The 19,158-nt window shown below is 40.7% G+C and overlaps 1 protein-coding gene across 2 annotated transcripts in view; it reads left to right on the forward strand.

Moving 5' to 3' along the window:
- Positions 1 to 19,158, forward strand: part of TBC1D19 (TBC1 domain family member 19) — a 151,608-nt gene that overhangs the window by 114,931 nt on the left and 17,519 nt on the right. For both annotated transcript variants that reach the window (XM_027544218.1, XM_027544217.1), the window contains exon 16: positions 17,709 to 17,741. In XM_027544218.1, coding sequence (XP_027400019.1) covers positions 17,709 to 17,741 — 33 coding nt within the window. The remainder of the gene's footprint in view (positions 1 to 17,708; positions 17,742 to 19,158) is intronic.

The following is a 19,158-nucleotide window of genomic DNA, read 5'->3' on the forward strand; positions in this document are numbered from 1 at the left end:
ACCCTCTCCCTCTCCCACAGAGTCCATAAGCAATATTCTTTTTTTTAATTTTATTTATTTATTTTTGGCTGTGCTGGGTCTTCATGGCTGTGTGGGCTTTTTTTTTCTAGTTGCCGCAAGTGGGGGCTACTCTCAAGTTGCAGGGTGTAGGCTTCTCATTGCAGTGGCTTCTCTTGTTGCAGAGCACAGACTCTAGGTGCTTCAGCAGTTAGAGCACTTGGGCTCAGTAACTGGCGCACGGGCTTAGTTGCTCTGCAGCATGTGGGATCTTCCCAGCCCAGGGACTGAACCCTGTTCTCCTGCATTGGCAGGCAGATTCTTTTCCACTGAGCCACCAGGGAAGTGCCAGAAGCAATATTCTTAATCACCATGTCCCACTACCTCAGAAAAACATTACTGAATTCATTGATTATCTTTTAGAAAATTAAGGGGTTTATATATTGAAAAGGTGTGTGTATTAGTCACTCAGTTGTGTCCTACTCTTTGCGACCCCAAGGACTGTCTGTAGCCAGTCAGGCTCCTCTGTCCATGGAATTCTCTAGGCAAGAATACTGAAGTGGATTGCCATTCCCTTCTCCAGAGGATCTTTGAGACCCAGAGATCAAACCCAGGACTCTGCATGTAGGCAGATTCTTTACCTTCACCATCTGAGCCACCAGGGAAGCCCCATTGAAAAGGTTGTTGTTGTTCAGTCTCTCAGTCGTGTCCGAGTCTTTGCGACCCCATGGCCTGCAGCACACCAGGCTTCCCTGTCCTTCACCATCCCCCAGAGCTTGCTCAAACTTATGCCCATTGAGTCAGTGATGCCATCTGACCATCTCATCCTCTGTCATCCCCATCTCCTCCTGCCTTCAATCTTTCCCAGGATCAGGTTCTTTCCCAGCGTCAGGGTCAGCATCAGGGATTGAACCTGCTCTCCTGCATTGCAGGCCGACTCTTTTACCGTCTGAGCCACCAGGGAACTGAGATTGAAAAGGTAAGTGTATGTAATAGGTCCTAGAAACAGTCTCATCCAGGAAAAAAAAATAGCTTAATGCTTAATGAAGTAAACCCACAGCTGTTGATAAACTTAATACTTAAGGATCACTTCTTTTCTCAGGTTGTTTTAGAACCTTACCAGAATCAGAGAGGACTCTTCTCTGAGGATTGAGTCTGAAATTTCAGATAAAAAGAGACAGGGAGCAGTCAGTCTCTGTGCGTTTACTCTTAAGGCAATACTAAGCAACATTTTTATATTACCTGCCCTATTTTCAACCTCTGCCAAAGACAGGATTACTTTGAACTCTCAAGGATACCTCTGCCACCACCACCATCAAAAGTGGCCTGGCCTTCATGGTCACAGGGCCTCACCCAGAGAGCTTTGCCTGCAGCTCACAGACACACCCTCCATCCCTGACCTGGCAGGTGCTTAAAAGGGGGCAGAGGTTTGCTCACTTGCTTCCCCTCCTGTGGTCTCCTTTCCTAGGATGGAAATAAATAACAGGCCCCTGTGGCACTGGACATTACAGTGGAAAGACTTTCTCTAGTAGGTTCATTAGACCACCAGTGAGCAAAAATTTCTGAGCTGGAGGAGACTCATCATGGGAAATTTTTAAGCTTTTCTTGTTTTTATTTTTATTTCAACATGTGTAACTTGTCCCTATTCATTTAATGAATACTTATTTGGCCCTGTTCTGGCTCCCTCTCCTAGGTGGGTGAACCACAGTAAAGGGCAAAGATAAAGTACCTGCTGCCAAGGACCTTGACGTTGGGAGGGAGACATCCTATAAACATCCTATAAACAAGTGCACAAGTGGTGCTGCTGCTGTTGTTTGGTCGCTCAGTTGTGTCCGACTCTTTGTGACCCCATGGACTGCAGCACGCCAGGCATCCCTGTCCTTCACCATCTCTCAGAGCTTGCTCAAACTCATGTCCATTGAATTGGTGATGCCATCCAACCATCTTGTCCTTTGTCATCTCCTTCTCCTCCTGTCTTCTATCTTTTCCAGTGAGTCAGCTCTTTGCATCAGGTGGACAAAGTATTGGAGCTTCAGCTTTAGTATCAGTCCCTCCAAAGAATACTCAGGGTTGATTTCCTTTAGGATTAACTGGTTTGGTCTTTTTGCTGTCCAAGGGACTCTCAAGAGTCTTCTCCAACACCACAGTTCAAAAGCATCAATTCTTCAGTGTTCAGCCTTCTTTTTATGGTCCAACTCTCACATCCATACATCACTATTGGAAAAACCATAGCCTTGACTAGACGGACCTTTGTTGGCAAAGTAATGTCTCTGCTTTTTAATACGCTGTCTAGGTTGGTCATAGCTTTTCTTCCAAGGAGTAAGTGTTTTTTAATTTCATGGCTACAGTCACCATCTGCAGTGATTTTGGGGCCTAAGAAAATAAAGTCTGTCACTGTTTCCACTGTTACCCCATCTATTTGCCATGAAGTGAGGGACCAGATGCCGTGATCTTAGTTTTTTGAATGTTGAGTTTAAAGCCAGGTTTTTCACTCTCCTCTTTAACCTTCATCAAGAGGCTCTTTAGTTCCTCTTCACCTTCTGCCATAAGGGAACAAGTAGCTAACGTAAATAACTGAAAATAATTTCAGAGACTGATGACGTGAACAATTAAAGGGAACACAAATTGATAGGAGGTAGGGAGGTGGGGAGGGCACAGCTGTTATAGAGAAGGGCGTCAGGAGAAATGCCTCTAGGGAGGTAGAATGTGAACAGAGCCCAGAATATGCAGAGGAGCCACGCAAAGAAGGAGAGCACACCCCATGGGGAACGCACAGCATTTTTAAAGGCCTGAGAGGAGCATACTCGATGATCTAAAGAATAATAGATGGTCACTGTGACTGATGACAGTGAGCAAAACAGAAGTTGGCACAAGATGAGGCAGGAGAGGTAAACGGGCCAGGGGCCAGGGGCCAGGTCAGATAGGGAGACAGTCACTCTAAAGTTTTATCTAGTAAGTCCAATGTCTGGGCTTCCTTAGGGGCAGTTTCTATTAATTTATTGTTTTCCTGTGAATGGATTATATTTCCTTATTTATTTGCATGCATAATAATTTTTTTGTTGTTGATAACCGGATATCTTGACTATTCAGTTCAGTTCAGTCAGTCATGCCCGACTCTTTGCGACCCCATGAATCGCAGCACGCCAGGCCTCCCTGTCCCCCACCAACTCCCAGAGTTCACTCAGACTCACGTCCATCGAGTCAGTGATGCCATCCAGCCATCTCATCCTCTGTCGTCCCCTTCTCCTCCCACCCCCAATCCCTCCCAGCATCAGAGTCTTTTCCAATGAGTCAACTCTTCCCATGAGGTGGCCAAAGTACTGGAGTTTCAGCTTTAGCATCATTCCTTGCAAAGAAATCCCAGGGCTGATCTCCTTCAGAATGGACTGGTTGGATCTCCTTGCAGTCCAAGGGACTCTCAATGTGCTAACTCTGAAAATCAGATTTTCTCCCTTCCCAGAACTTGCTGCTGTTGTGGGCTGTTGTTGTTTATGCCTTTTCTGAACTGCTTTTGTAAAGGTTATCTTTTTTTGTATTGAGTGCCCTGTGAAGTCTCTGTTCTGTTAGCTTAGTGACCAGTTAGAAATTTGACAGAGATTTCCTTCTCAAACCAAAAAAAAATTTCCCAGTCTTTGCTGATTAAACCATGGAGAGAGTCTGCCAAGGCTTAGGCCATTTACAGCTCTTCCTTAGCTTTCACTTCCTGCTTGCATAGAGCCCAGAAGTCAGGCAGAAACAAAAACTCAGAGCCTTCTCAGGAAAGATTCTTGGAAGAAATAACAAAAATATATCAGTTTAAATCTTGTCAGGTTGATAAATAACAATATACTTTGTTATCTAAATTAAAAACATCTTAATCTAATTTCATGTGTAACTTTGGACATTATCTGAAAAACTGATTGTTTAAAATATGATTTCTAGAGGTATATTTAAATATGATTATGCTGTGATGTTTGGGGAACTTTTAACTACCAAAATAAAGTAACAAAATCATATTCTGAAATTCCAATTCAGAAAGATAGCAGAAATAGTAGAAAACAATTTGAGCACTGTCCTAGTGCTTACACTTACTGACCTGTAGGCTACATGTGGGATGAGAATAAACAAAGGAAATGATTATTTCAGCAAATGAATTAAATAAGCTGTACTGAGTAATCCCAAGTGAAAGAGAGTAAAAATTTGCTTTCAACTGAAGTGGTGTTAAAGTGAATCGGATGTTAGTATTATGGTACAACTATAAATGCTAAATATTAATAGAGACAATGAGAAAATTAAGGGAAAATACTTAGTAAGTGCAAAGCATGTTAATAATTTGGGGTATTTTCTGAGTCATATTTACTATTTATATCTCATCCAGTTTAAGATTTATTTTTGTTGATGATGTTTACCACTCTGGGCTATGTCAAAGGCCCATTGAATCATTACTTTATAAAGTTATTTCTTTTTTTTTTTCCCCACAGGAGAATTCTATCAAACCTTTTTTTTCTTTTTTTTTTTTAATTTTATTTTTAAACTTTACAAATTGTATTAGTTTTGCCAATTCTGTTGAATGGAGTAGGCAGTTAATAATTTAGGCTTTCTTCAGTTAGATAAAGGTAGGCTGCTGCTGCTGCTAAGTCGCTTCAGTCGTGTCCGACTCTGTGCGACCCCATAGACGGCAGCCCACCAGGCTCCCCCGTCCCTGGGATTCTCCAGGCAAGAACACTGGAGTGGGTTGCCATTTCCTTCTCCAGTGCGTGAAAGTGAAAAGTGAAAGTGAAGTCGCTCAGTTATGTCTGACTCTTAGCGACCCCATGGACTGCAGCCTACCAGGCTCCTCCGTCCATGGGATTTTCCAGGCAAGAGTACTGGAGTGGGGTGCCATTGCCTTCTCCAAAGGTAGGCTAGGATCTTAAAATAACCATTCATAGCAGACTCGCAGAACTCTGAGGCCAGATTAGAGATGGTGTCCCAAGCATCCCGATGCCCGTTTGAAGTACACTCTTGGATGAAGGCCAGGTGGATGAAACTTGACCGTTGAAACACTGAAGTGGTGAGAGGCAAAGGAAAGGATTTTGAAAAACTGGCCAAGAACATGACAGGCTTTGAGATCAAAGAAATGTTTTAGGTGGTATGTGCCCTAGAGTGTTAATGAATTCATTGCTTCTTAGGCCTCCTACTTTTGTGTGTCAGAATCTGACTTGATCCTTTGTCAACAGAGCAGTCTATGTACACTTTTCTGGAATCTTAAGCCCAGGTTAATCTTGATTAAGCAGAAGTGAACCTCTATTTAATACTGATGAAAGAAAGATTTTCTTAGGTTTAAGCTGATGCGCAAGTGTGGTACTCTCCCTTTATAGTACAAAATATACTATAATTAGTGAGCACTGGCTGTGTACTATATACTATACTGTGATGCGCTTTGAATACATTAACTCACTGGTGCTTTAGTACTATACAGCCCAGTGAAGGTAGTATTATTTAACCTCACTTCTAAAAATGAAAATAGAGACTCAGAGTGTTAGTAACTTTCCTGGAGATACACAAGACCCAAATTCATGTCTGTATGACTTTGTGGGCCATTTGTAATTTCAACATGGAGTTATTGAGAGCCTCTTATAATTATATATTAATTGCTTATTCATAAATGAATCTGAGGTTGTTATTATTTCTCCCGGCAATCTTGATTCCAGCTTGTGTTTCTTCTAGTCCAGCGTTTCTCGTGATGTACTCTGCATATAAGTTAAATAAACAGGGTGACAATATACAGCCTTGACGAACTCCTTTTCCTATTTGGAACCAGTCTGTTGTTCTATGTCCAGTTCTAACTGTTGCTTCCTGACCTGCATACAGATTTCTCAAGAGGCAGATCAGATGGTCTGGTATTCCCATCTCTTTCAGAATTTTCCACAGTTTATTGTCATCCACACAGTCAAAGGCTTTGGCATAGTCAATAAAGCAGAAATAGATGTTTTTCTGGAACTCTCTTGCTTTTTCCATGATCCAGCAGATGTTGGCAATTTGATCTCTGGTTCCTCTGCCTTTTTTAAAACCAGCTTGAACATCAGGAAGTTCACGGTTCACATATTGCTGAAGCCTGGCTTGGAGAATTTTGAGTATTACTTTACAGCATGTGAGATGAGTGCAATGGTGCAGTAGTTTGAGCATTCTTTGTATTGCCTTTCTTTGGGATTGGAATGAAAACTGACCTTTTCCAGTCCTGTGGCCACTGCTGAGTTTTCCAAATTTGCTGGCATATTGAGTGCAGCACTTTCACAGCATCATCTTTCAGGATTTGGAATAGCTCAACTGGAATTCCATCACCTCCATTAGCTTTGTTTGTAGTGATGCTTTCTAAGGCCCACTTGACTTCACATGCCAGGATGTCTGGCTCTAGGTCAGTGATCACACCATCGTGATTATCTGGGTCGTAAAGCTCTTTTTTGTACAGTTCTTCTGTGTATTCTTGCCATCTCTTCTTAATATCTTCTGCTTCTGTTAGGTCCATACCATTTCTGTCCTTTATCGAGCCCATCTTTGCATGAAATGTTCCTTTGGTATCTCTGATTTTCTTGAAGAGATCCCTAGTCTTTCCCATTCTGTTGTTTTCCTCTATTTCTTTTCATTGATCGCTGAAGAAGGCTTTCTTATCTCTTCTTGCTATTCTTTGGAACTCTGCATTCAGATGTTTGTATCTTTCCTTTTCTCCTTTGCTTTTCACTTCTCTTCTTTTCACAGCTATTTGTAAGGCCTCCCCAGACAGCCATTTTGCTTTTTTGCATTTCTTTTCCATGGGGATGGTCTTGATCCCTGTCTCCTGTACAATGTCACGAACCACATTCCATAGCTCATCAGGCACTCTATCTATCAGATCTAGGCCCTTAAATCTATTTCTCACTTCCACTGTATAATCATAAGGGATTTGATTTAGGTCATACCTGAATGGTCTAGTGGTTTTCCCTACTTTCTTCAATTTAAGTCTGAATTTGGCAATAAGGAGTTCATGGTCTGAACCACAGTCAGCTCCTGGTCTTCTTTTTGCTGACTGTATGGAGCTTCTCCATCTTTGGCTGCAAAGAATATAATCAATCTGATTTCGGTGTTGACCATCTGGTGATGTCCATGTCCCTTATGGCAGAAAGTGAAGAGGAACTAAAAAGCCTCTTGATGAAAGTGAAAGTGGAGAGTGAAAAAGTTGGCTTAAAGCTCAACATTCAGAAAACGAAGATCATGGCATCTGGTCCCATCACTTCATGGCAAATAGATGGGGAAACGGTGGAAACAGTGACTGACTTTATTTTTGGGGGCTCCAAAATCACTGCAGATGGTGATTGCAGCCATGAAATTAAAAGACACTCCTTGGAAGGAAAGTTAGACCAACCTAGATAGCATATTCAAAAGCAGAGACATTACTTTGCCAACAAGGGTTCGTCTAGTCAAGGCTATGGTTTTTCCTGTGGTCATGTATGGATGTGAGAGTTGGACTGTGAAGAAAGCTGAGAGACGAAGAATTGATGCTTTTGAACTGTGGTGTTGGAGGAGACTCTTGAGAGTCCCTTGGACTGCAAGGAGATCCAACCAGTCCATTCTGAAGGAGATCAGCCCTGGGATTTCTTTGGAAGGAATGATGCTAAAGCTGAAACTCCAGTACTTTGGCTACCTCATGCGAAGAGTTGACTCAGTGGAAAAGACTCTGATGCTGGGAGGGATTGGGGGCAAGAGGAGAAGGGGACGACAGAAGATGAGATGGCTGGATGGCATCACTGACTCGATGGACATGAGTCTCAGTGAACTCCGGGAGTTGGTGATGGACAGGGAGGCCTGGCATGCTACGATTCATGGGGTCGCAAAGAGTCGGACACAACTGAGCGACTGATCTGATCTGATAAATGAATCTTATACGTTAATATCATATATAAGCTATATCATATATAATATATCATATGATATAATTTAATATCATATGTATATGATATATATTTATATGTACACATGTATGATATGTATATATGTATACATATGTATTCATATGTATGTGATATATATTTAATATCATATATAATATATATATCTTATATCATATATAAGTATATGATTATAATTGCTTAAATTCCCATCATTAACAGCATATATTGAGCATCTCACTTGTAGAACACTGTATGCTGGATGCTGAAGATAATACTCAGTATGAATTGTGGCCCTTGCCTCAAATATCTTATAACCTAGCTGTTTATACACCAACTATAGATTTCAGAACTTGGGGGAAATGTGGTAAAAGTGTGATTAATCATGAGTCATCTTAAACAGCATTCCTTTTTGCTGTTTGGCAGTTGACTAATTTATTCACTCTATGCTTCATAATGAAAAGTGCTCTGTCTTGATTAAGGTGTTCCTACACTTAGGACATCTGTAATTATTATCTGTAGCAGACAAAGATAATGATAGTAACATCTTCATTGTTTTCTACCTTAATTTGCCTGCTCAAATGTTTCTGCAGTACTGAACAAAGAAAGTAAAAAGTGTTTTTTAATGAGAATATAGGGGTTTTGTATAATAGCACCTGGCTTTGATATTTAGTTTTTGTTTTTATTTTTTTATATTTATTTTAATTGGAGGCTAATTACTTTACAATATTGTGGTGGTTTTTGCCATACATTGACATGAATCAGCCATGGGTGTACATGTGGTCCCCATCCTTAGCCCCCCTCCCACCTCCCTCCCTATCCAATCCCTCTGGGTTATCCCAGTGCACCAACCTGGTGCTCCCCACCAGTGAGCACCTGTCTCATGCATCGAACCTGGACTGGCGATCTGTTTCACATATGATAATATACCTGTTTCAATGCTATTCTCTCAAATCATCCCACCCTTGTCTTCTCCCACAGAGTCCAAAAGACTGTTCTATACATCTGTGTCTCTTTTGCTGTCTTGCATACAGGGTTATCGTTACCATCTTTCTAAATTCCACATATATGCTATAATATACTGTATGATATTTAGTTTTTAGAAGGATATAATACATATTTCTATTTCTGTAAGGTATCAAGATATGGCTCTATTGATGAACTTATTTTTCTTGCTTAGTTTTTCTTTCACATGTTAACATGATTAGACGCAGATGAACTTTTAAAATTATTTCCGTGTACCCCAATGTTCATCGCAGCACTGTTTATAATAGCCAGGACATGGAAGCAACCTAGATGCCCATCAGCAGATGAATGGATAAGAAAGCTGTGGTACATATACACAATGGAGTATTACTCAGCCATTAAAAAGAATACATTTGAATCAGTTCTAATGAGATGGATGAAACTGGAACCTATTATACAGAGTGAAGTAAGCCAGAAAGAAAAACACTAATACAGTATACTAACGCATATATATGGAATTTAGAAAGATGGTAACAATAACCCTGTGTACGAGACAGCAAAAGAGACACTGATGTATAGATCAGTCTTATGGACTCTGTGGGAGAGGGAGAGGGTGGGGAGATTTGGGAGAATGGCATTGAAACATGTACAATATCATGTATGAAACGAGTCGCCAGTCCAGGTTCGATGCACAATACTGGATGCTTGGGGCTGGTGCACTGGGATGACCCAGAGGGATGGTATGGAGAGGGAGGAGGGAGGAGGGTTCAGGATGGGGAACACAGGTATACCTGTGGTGGATTCATTTCGATATTTGGCAAAACTAATACAATATTGTAAAGTTTAAAAAAATCTAAAAAAAAAAGAAAAGAAAATGGGAATTGCAGAGCTGAGACTGATACCAAATGCTTGGAAATCACCCTCATAATTATATTTAGAGACAATAAAAGTAGTGTGTCAATATGAAAAAAAAAAAGAAAAGAAAAGAAAACAAAGCTGTATTTAGGCAAGATAGAAAAAGATGGGTGTTCACAAGAGAAAAAAGAGACTTAACCAAAGATATAAACAGAGGGAGAGATTAAAGAAGAAAACTCATCTTTGGGCCCTCCTCAGTGTTCCCATGGATGGAGGAGCCTGGTAGGCTGCAGTCCATGGGATCGCTAAGAGTTGGACACGACTGAGCAACTTCACGTTCACTTTTCACTTTCATGAATTGGAGAAGTAAATGGCAACCCACTCCAGTGTTCTTGCCTGGAGAATCCCAGGGACGGGGGAGCCTGGTGGGCTGCGGTCTATGGGGTCGCACAGAGTCGGACACGACTGAAGAGACTTAGCAGCAGCAGCAGCAGCAAGTGTTCCCTTGAACTAAAGCTGGTGGCTATAGTGTCATTAAGAATATTGACCTTCAGCGTGTATCTAATCTGGTTTTCAATTTTTTGTTTTTAGAAAGCAAAAGACTAGTAGTAGTAATAGTAGTAGTGTTACTTGCTTAGTTGTATCCGACTCTTTTCGACCCCACAGATTATAGCCCACCAGTCTCCTCTGTCCGTGGGATTCTCCAGGCAGGAATACTGGAATGGATTGCCATTCCCTTCTCCAGAGGATCTTCCTGACCCAGGGATTGAATCTGGGTCTTCTGTATTGCAGGCAGATTTTTTTACCATCTGAGCTATAGGGAAGTCCTTAAAAGACCTTTAAGTTGGTAAAGAATGTTACCATTCTCATAATACAATCCTCATATATTCAGTTTTCCTTAGATCTCACAAATTTTTCTATATTTGCCCTAGACATAATTGTTAATTCTAGAGTTTGATGATATTTTGGAGACCGTCTTAGTCCCTTTTTTTGTTGTTCAGTCACTAAGTCTGGTTTGACTCTTTGTGACTCTGTGGACTGCAGCACAGCAGGCTTCCCTGTCCTTCTACTATCTCCCAAAACTTGCTCAAACTCATGTCCATGGAGTTGGTGATGCCATCCAACCATCTCATCTTCTGTCGTCCCTTCTCCTCCTGCCCTCAGTCTTTCCCAGCATCAGGGTCTTTTCCAATGAGGTGGCTCTTTGCATCAGGTGGCCTAAGTATTGGAGCTTCAGCTTCAGCATCAGTCCTTTCAATGACATCAGGCCTTCCAATTAGTCCCTTTTAATGACAACCAATTAGTGAAGCTCATGAGATTTGATGACTTTCCTAAAGTTATCCAGCTAGTTTGATAAGCCCACAATAAAATCCTCACCTCCCAACTAGAGACCAATAAATTTCCTGCCCCTTCTCTATTCATCATTTACTTATTCATCTACCCTTCACTCATTCAGCAAGAGAGAAGGAAAAGGCAACCCACTCCAGTATTCTTGCCTGGAGAATCCCATGCACAGAGGAGCCTGGTGGGCTGCTGTCCATGGGGTTGCATAGTCAGACACGACTGAAGCGACTTAGCATGCAGGCATGCATTGGAGAAGGAAATGGCAGCCCACTCCAGTGTTCTTGCCTGGAGAATCCCACGGACAGAGGAGCCTGGTGGGCTGCCATCTATGGGGTCGCACAGAGTCGGACACGACTGAGTGACTTAGCAGCAGCAGCAACATTCAGCAAAAGTATATTCATTATTAACCATGTTTGTGGCACCATAAAATGCATAAAAGGTGAATAAAACATATTTACTGCCCTCTGCAACAATCTATTAACAGTTAATTATAACACAAAATACAGTGAAATTATAGTGATGGAAATATGAACAAAGTGCCATAAGAATTTTTGCAGAAGAATCAGCATTTAATTAGGATTAAGAGATTGTGGTATGTTTTTCTGAGATTATACTTATCCTTAGCAAGGTTTTGATAGACATTAAAGCAATTCATTGTACAGAATTACAAAGTTCAAAGCTATCAAAGTATGAAAATGCATGATGTGTTCTGATGATGAGTAATCTAGCATGGCTGTACCACAGCACGTACAGAATCAAGATGACAAAGGAGAGGCAGATATATCTCAGATTGCCATCATGAATGGTTAAGACCAGATCAAAGTTTTTGAATTTCACTCTGTAGACACTTAGCCTATATTATAAAGCTAGAATGTGAATTCCATAAATAGAAAAAATGTTATATTCAATTTAATTTCTCCAGAGGCTACGGAGTAGGTTTTTAAACATTGGTTAATTGGGTAAGTAGAAACTCAGCAAATAGTTGGTGTGTGGATGAATGGTCAGGGGAAAATCCTCGATGGATATAGAGGTCTTTTTCATGGTCTCATCAACATTTTAGAAGATAACCTGAACCATTACAATAGTTCGTTGGAAGGCAGAGAGTTTTGGGGAAGGGTTACCACTTTGGAGGCTCTTACAGACTATAGGTAAGAGTTCATCAGAGCCTGAACTCAGTCCTGGCAGTCGGAAGGAAGTGAACAGTTGAAAAACGGTAGAGGTAGATTCTCTAGGACTTCATATATTCATTCCACAAACACTGAATGAATACCTTTTATATTTTGGGCATTAAGCTTGCCTCTGGGGATAGAGATAAATAAGGAATAGTTTTTGTACTCAAGTGATTTATTACATTGGAAGAGAAAAACAGAAGTAATTATAATATAGTATAAGAGAACAAAAACATCATTCGTTAAGTTCTGACTTTGCATCAAGTGTTGTGCTAGGCATGTAACATACATCCTCTTATTTAATCTTTACAGCTTCACTGGTATTGTCCTCATTTTGCAGATAAAGGAAAGTCTGTTCCTAACTTGGAGGGTTCAGGCCATGTGTACAATTGAAAAGTGAAAGTGAAAGTCACTCAGTTGTGTCTGACTCGGCGACCCATGGGCTGTACAGTCCATGGAGTTCTGCAGGCAAGAATAGTGGAATGGGTAGCCTTTCCCTTCTCCAGGGGATCTTCCCAACCCAGGGATGGAACCCAGGTCTCCTGCATTGCAGGCAGATTCTTTACCAGCTGAGCCACAGGGAAGCCCAAGAATACTGGAGTGGGTAGCCTATCCCTTCTCCAGCAGATCTTCCCAACCCAAGAACTGAACCAGGGTCTCCTGCATTGCAGGTGGATTCTTTACCAACTGAGCTAACAGGGAAGCCCAGTACAATTGGAAGCCAACCTACTCTAAGTCTATATAAGTCAAGCTAATAAACTGCTAAGTAAATTCTACTTGGTTTTCTTGTCTTGAAAAATATACCTTTATAACAATTTGGGAGGCGAGTTTCAAATTCAGAATGCTTAAGACTCCTCAGAAGTTCCTAACTTGTGGTATCTCTCACCCACTTCTTACCATGGCTCTACCCCGTACCTGGACAGACAGGTCCAAGCTCTGTTCACATACTCCACAAATGACCACCTCTCCATCCTGAGGACAGCATCCATTGGAAGAGTGGCTCCACTGAAGAGGCTGTGCAGACCCTGGACTCTGGCTAAGGGCCTTTGGGTTAGGGATATCAGTCTTGGAGTTGTGGTCCTAAAGGAGGGACATGGATTCTGGGTGAGGGGTATAGTCAGAGAAGGGCTATAACAGGCCTCTTATTCCCAAGTCCCCCTGCCTTGGTCTAAGAACAGTACTGGATAAGGAAAAAGGAGAAATAAGCAACCTAAGTATACACAGGTAGGAAGTGAAGCCAGAATTGTGCAGGGTTATCTAGGCGCACAGAGGAGAAGGGGCACCTCAATCAGTCAGGGAAATCAGCTGACACAAGAGTTCTGACTAATGAGTGATAGGGGATGGAAAGTAGGAGTCTGTCAGGGGGATCTTTCTAGAAGGAGTATTGTTTAAAATCTCTAAGGTGTTGGGCTGGGACGTGGCTGCAAGTGTAGAGGAGTATTTACAGCCCTTTTCCTAAGGTCCAGAAGCTGAAAGGGTGGTAGTCAGTTTGGCAGGATTAGAATTGTGCTCGTAGGGAAGAAAAATGAAGCTATGTTAGACAGTGGCCGAATCCTGAAGAGTTAAGCCTTCTTTATCGTAAAGGGACAAGAAAGGAACACAGTCACATTTAGGTATAAGGGCTGAGGGAGGACTAGAAAGCAAAGCTTTCTTCCTTAAAGCCTAGGGAGACAAGGAGTTGTTTACAGAACTAGACAGGCCAGAAGGAGGCGCAGGAAACTGGGCTTTTACTGTTGAATTATGGGTTAATAAGGAGAATGCTAGTGGAAGGAAAGAGAAAACAAGTATGAGAGAGTCTTAAAGTAGCCATATTTAAGAAGTGCGTAGAAGGGAGAGCTAGCCCAAAAGACAACAAAACAAAACCAAAAACTGAGCAGCAGAAGCTTCTGAGACAAGGAGCCTGATCTGCACGGGGTCTGGTGGGCTCAATCTAGAGAAGGGACTTTGAATTGCTGCGGGGCAGGACACACAAACAGAGGAGACGTTAGCAATCAGGAGTTGGGGTGAGAAGAGTGGAAACCAGATTATAAGGAATTGGGGATACATAATGAGGAAGTGAAGTTAATTCAGATCATGTTTTTAGAATTAAGCTTGACTTCAAGAGGAGAGAAATTAAACATTTGTTTGACAGGAATGTAAGGTCCAGGAAAAAAATGGACAAGTCCTCTTTCTCCTCCTCTTGTTATTAGTGAAGGTATTTATAATGTCTTTGGCTGAAAGGTTGCAGTGAAAATAGAGACTGGAGAGAGGAGTACTTCCATAAGACCTAGCCGCCCCTTTCCTCTGCTCTCCCACTAGTAGGAGTGAGAGCCGATGCCACCACTCTCTGCCTTTGGGCCGTCCATCTCAGGAAACATCCCGGTTCATGGCAGTTACCACGTGAAGCCCAGGGCCTCCAGGTCACCCCTTCCCAGGTGACTCTCACCTCCAGAGCTTCAGTACCTCTCAAAACCGCCTCCCGCCCCCGGCCTTGTCTTCTCCACCCCCCGCCCTTGCCTCCATTATTCCTCTTCACGGCTTTGTCACTGTCTGACATACGTGCTCTTATTTCATCATGACTTCCCTGTCCTTGATAAAAAGTAAGCCCCAGATCTCAGAGCAGTGTCAGGCACATAGTAGAAACTCAGTACGTGTTTATTAAATGATGAACATAAAAGAGGGGGGAGGAAAATCGGTGGGACAGGATTCCAAAGCAGAGGTTGGCAAACTTTTCCTGTAAAAGGCCAATTAGTAAATATTTAAAATTTTGTTGGCCACAAACAGTCTCTACTTCTTAATACTCTTTATTGTTTTCTAAAATAATCTTTCAAAAATGTAAAATCCATTCTTAGCCCAGAGACCACACATAGACAAGCCACAGATCTGACCTTAACTTCTGTGAGAAAAAGTGAAGGAAACAGGATTAAGAACAAAGGTGAAGATGGTAGCTCTGAAAAAGGGAAAGGAGATGTCTCCCTCTAAAGACCTCCCTAAAGGGAAATGAGAAAAAAGATGAAAGGTGTGCAAAACCTTTGAAGTAAAGAACAGACAAGCAAGAGAATTTATTTCAGTGGCATCAGTCTCAGCGTGGGGGGGAATGAATTCTGCAGTTGGGTGTGAAGCGCTTGAAGAGTAGGACAGTTCTGAGAGAACAGGGAAGCTAATTACATCGAGATCAATAAGGAAAATGATAAACATGGTGGGATTCAGACAGAGTTGAACAACATGAATCTGTGTTGTGTTCTGGAAGACAAGGGGAAAATGGGAAAAGGTAGATCCTGATAATTATATCTTATGAAGTTTGAGTGATGCTGCACAAAATTTTAAAGGTGGTTGGCCTGGCATACTAGTTCAGAATAATATTTTGTCTTCCTCATACTCTCTTTTGATAAAATTACTTCTAGAATCATCATAGAAATATGAGTTAATTTGTGAATAATAATATCAATAATTGCCTTTATTTATGAATGGCTAATCTATAGTTGTATATGCACATGTAGTCAATCGCTTCAGTCATGTCCGACACTTTGCGACCCCATGGACTGTAGCCCACCAGGCTCCTCTGTCCATGGGAATTCTCCAGACAAAAATACTGGAGTGGGTTGCCATGCGCTTCGCCAGGGGATCTTTCCGACCTGGGAATCGAAACCTCATCTCCTGTATCTCCTGCATTGCAGGTGGATTCTTTACCCACTGAGCCACCTGGGCAGCCCAAACTGTAGTCATTATCTCTCATTTAGTCATTTATATAGTTCTAGTATTATCTCTGATATACAAGATGAGGAAATGGAGAATTAGGGGAGTTAAGAAACAAGGCACGCAATGTTCTTAAATGACAGAGCTATATAAACCCAACCAAGTCTGTCTTGACACCTGGTCTGTGCCCTTAGTGCACCTCAGTAGGGTGTTGATCAATGGATTACTGTCAGTGTGGAAGGAGGTCTCTAGTGACAAGTCCTGTCCTCTATCTCGTTCAGCATTTGTTGATGCTCTAGATTAGGACATAGATAGTGCATTTATCAAACTCTCCAGCAATGCACACCCAGGAAGAAGAGGGAATACATTAGATAACAGGACGAGGATCTGGGATTGTCTCAAACTGGAATGGTTCACCAAAGAGGAAATGTAATAGATATAAGAATATAGCCCTTTACTTAGGTCAGAAACAACTGCACAAGTATGCTCTGCTTTAGCTCTAGGCTGTGTAGGGAAGAAAAATGCTTGAAGGCTTCCGTCACATCACTTTGACTGTGGTGAACTATAATTTGTCCAGAGGAGAATAGAATAGAGAAACTATTCAGGACCACTTCACCTGGCGAACTGTTAAAGGAACTCATTAAGTTTCAGAACAACAACGAGAAAACACACACACACACACACACACACACACACACACACACACACACACACACACAGAAAACCCAGCTTGGTGGTGATGCTGTTGGGAGTGGGGGAAAGACCAGTCCGTGTCCTCCAATGTTTCTGAAAGTTTCCATAGAAGATAAGTTAGGCTAATTCTGACCTTTGTGGTCAGAACTAGGAGTAGTAAGTGGGGATTACTAGGAGCCAGAGTTTGACTCTGTATGAGAAATAACTCCCCCTAAATTAAACCTGTTCAAAATTTTAACTGGTTTCAATGGGAATTAATGTGTCCCCTATTGCTGAATGTGTTTTAGACTGAGACTGAACAATCATTTGTTAGGACTTACTCTAGATGACCTCTAAAGTCTCTGCCGACACCATGGTTTTGCCTCTGAAAATGTCAGATGAATAAAGCATTCCTGTACTATTTTTCAAAATTTTAAACTCATTTTTCTTCTGTGTTTGCAGCCTGATCTAGTACTGTGTTAGAGATATGGTGTATATATTACAGAACTTCTGTTTTGAACTTAAGCTGTCCAAGTTCTAATTTTTCACTTAGAATGTGACAAGATGTTTAGCACACCAAGTCAGGCTTCAAGTATTTCTTTTAAATGGATGTGTTCTTTTGTATAATTCTTGCCAAAGATTACACTGAATTTATACCATATTCCTACCAATGTTTTTTCCAAATCACATCCTATGATGTAACTTTTGTTAAGTTTAAAGGGAATATATCTATACAAGAGGCACCTTGAAATGCTCACTTATCTTTTAACAAATTTAATATATAGGTTGAAGTTGTTTTAAGAAGGACTTAATCTATTGACTTTCTGAGACCATTAGTTCTTAAACTTGGTTCTGTGATCTGCCTTGTTCTGTTTTTGTAACACATATATTCATAGTCTTAATTTTCAGCTTTATCAGTAGAAAGTTAACCGGATATGTATTGAAAACCTCTTGATTGCTTCTCTAAAGCTATTAAAAAGCACATCATTTCGTTGGTTACCATCACTAAGTCTTTCTGACATTCATGAACAAAGTTGAAGCAAAAATAGCAAAGCTCTCTATTTTTGGTTTTAATCCCCTAAAGTTTACCTAAAAAATAATTCAGTGGGTATACTAATAGAAATGAAATACTTTTTTTTTTTTTTAGGCGTAATCCCTTTTCATGGATTTTCAATGTATGGTAAGTTAGGCTTTAAAATACTCACTGTTTTATTACACTTTAGAAAATTTAAACATGAACCTCACACTTTATATTGCATCACCCACACATTCAACAATGTTACTGTGAACTGTTAAACACTGGGTTTGGTATTTGTTTATATGTCCAAGTAAAATTTTGCTGAGATGATGATTGCTTGTGAAGTTAAACATACCATGAAAATGGTTCTGTGGTTTACCATATTCTAATTCACTAGAAATTAGAAATACACACTGATATTTAGTTTTAATAGCTGTAGAAATTCCTAAACTAATTCCCGTAAGTCTTTTTGAAAAATACTAGATCAGAAAACATGCAAAGGGAAGGACAACACCGAGTGAGCTCCTGATTTCTTCAGACTGGCTGGTGTGCGGAGCAGCAGTCACACTGAAGTGTGCGGGCGTCCTGAAGCACACGTGACACACACGTGTGCAGGTCTGAGTGCCCCAGCACCTTTCTGCCTCACAGGTCTTTGAATGAGGAATGCAGGAAGCGTCACAAAGATAAGCAAGAAGGAGAATGCTCTGTCCCTTAATGCCATTTAATTTTTCATTTATCTGTTTTACATATGAACTTGTTGAAGATTCTTGTCCCAACTATTCCTCCTCCCCAACCTTTAGACTAAACAGAAATATAAAGTTTACCTTTGTAAAAAGAATCAGCAGTAAATTAACACTTTTCTTTGTAAAAAAAAAAAAAAAAACAAATCCTCGGGTGTTCAGCATCATACCATCATGGTGAATGACATAATATAAAAGTTTTAAAACCAGCATACAACGAAGAGGATTCAGAGTGTCTGGGAATTTTGCACTATGCTTCGCTTGGCTTTATTCTCTTGAGCCATCAAAATTTCATAACATAATACATGTTGTTATAGTGACGTTCCAGCATATTTCTCTTTTATAAATATGTGAGGAATTTCAAATAGAAAACGTAGCAAGGTTAAGAATATAAATTTTTACCTTTAATAATAAAATGTAAGCCCTTTAATCCTTTTATTTTAATAATCCAACTGCAAGCATTTTTCAAGTAAATAGTTTTTAAAAGGTGTACTTGAGCAATTTAGAGAACAGTTAATGATGTCAGGAAGTTTAAATTTTCTAACAGTTCTCAGAGTACAAAATACATCATTGGCTCCTGCCTGTTCACAGATGAAAGAATCATATTGTCAGGTTGGCATCTGATTTTAAAATCTGACTTTCTGACATTCACCTGTGGGCTATCTGGTTGAGCTGACCCACCTGTGCTTAATTGCCACAAACAGTGCAAAAGATAATTTAATTCAAATTAATTAGAGATTGTTATCACACACACAAAAAATTCATTAGAGAAATAAATTCTTAGAATTGTTTTACTTAAAGCCTATGAAAACTATCTAGAAACATATTGGGATATGCCA

Source organism: Bos indicus x Bos taurus, chromosome 6 (genome assembly GCF_003369695.1).
Source record: "Bos indicus x Bos taurus breed Angus x Brahman F1 hybrid chromosome 6, Bos_hybrid_MaternalHap_v2.0, whole genome shotgun sequence".
Classification (NCBI taxonomy): Eukaryota; Metazoa; Chordata; class Mammalia; order Artiodactyla; family Bovidae; genus Bos; species Bos indicus x Bos taurus.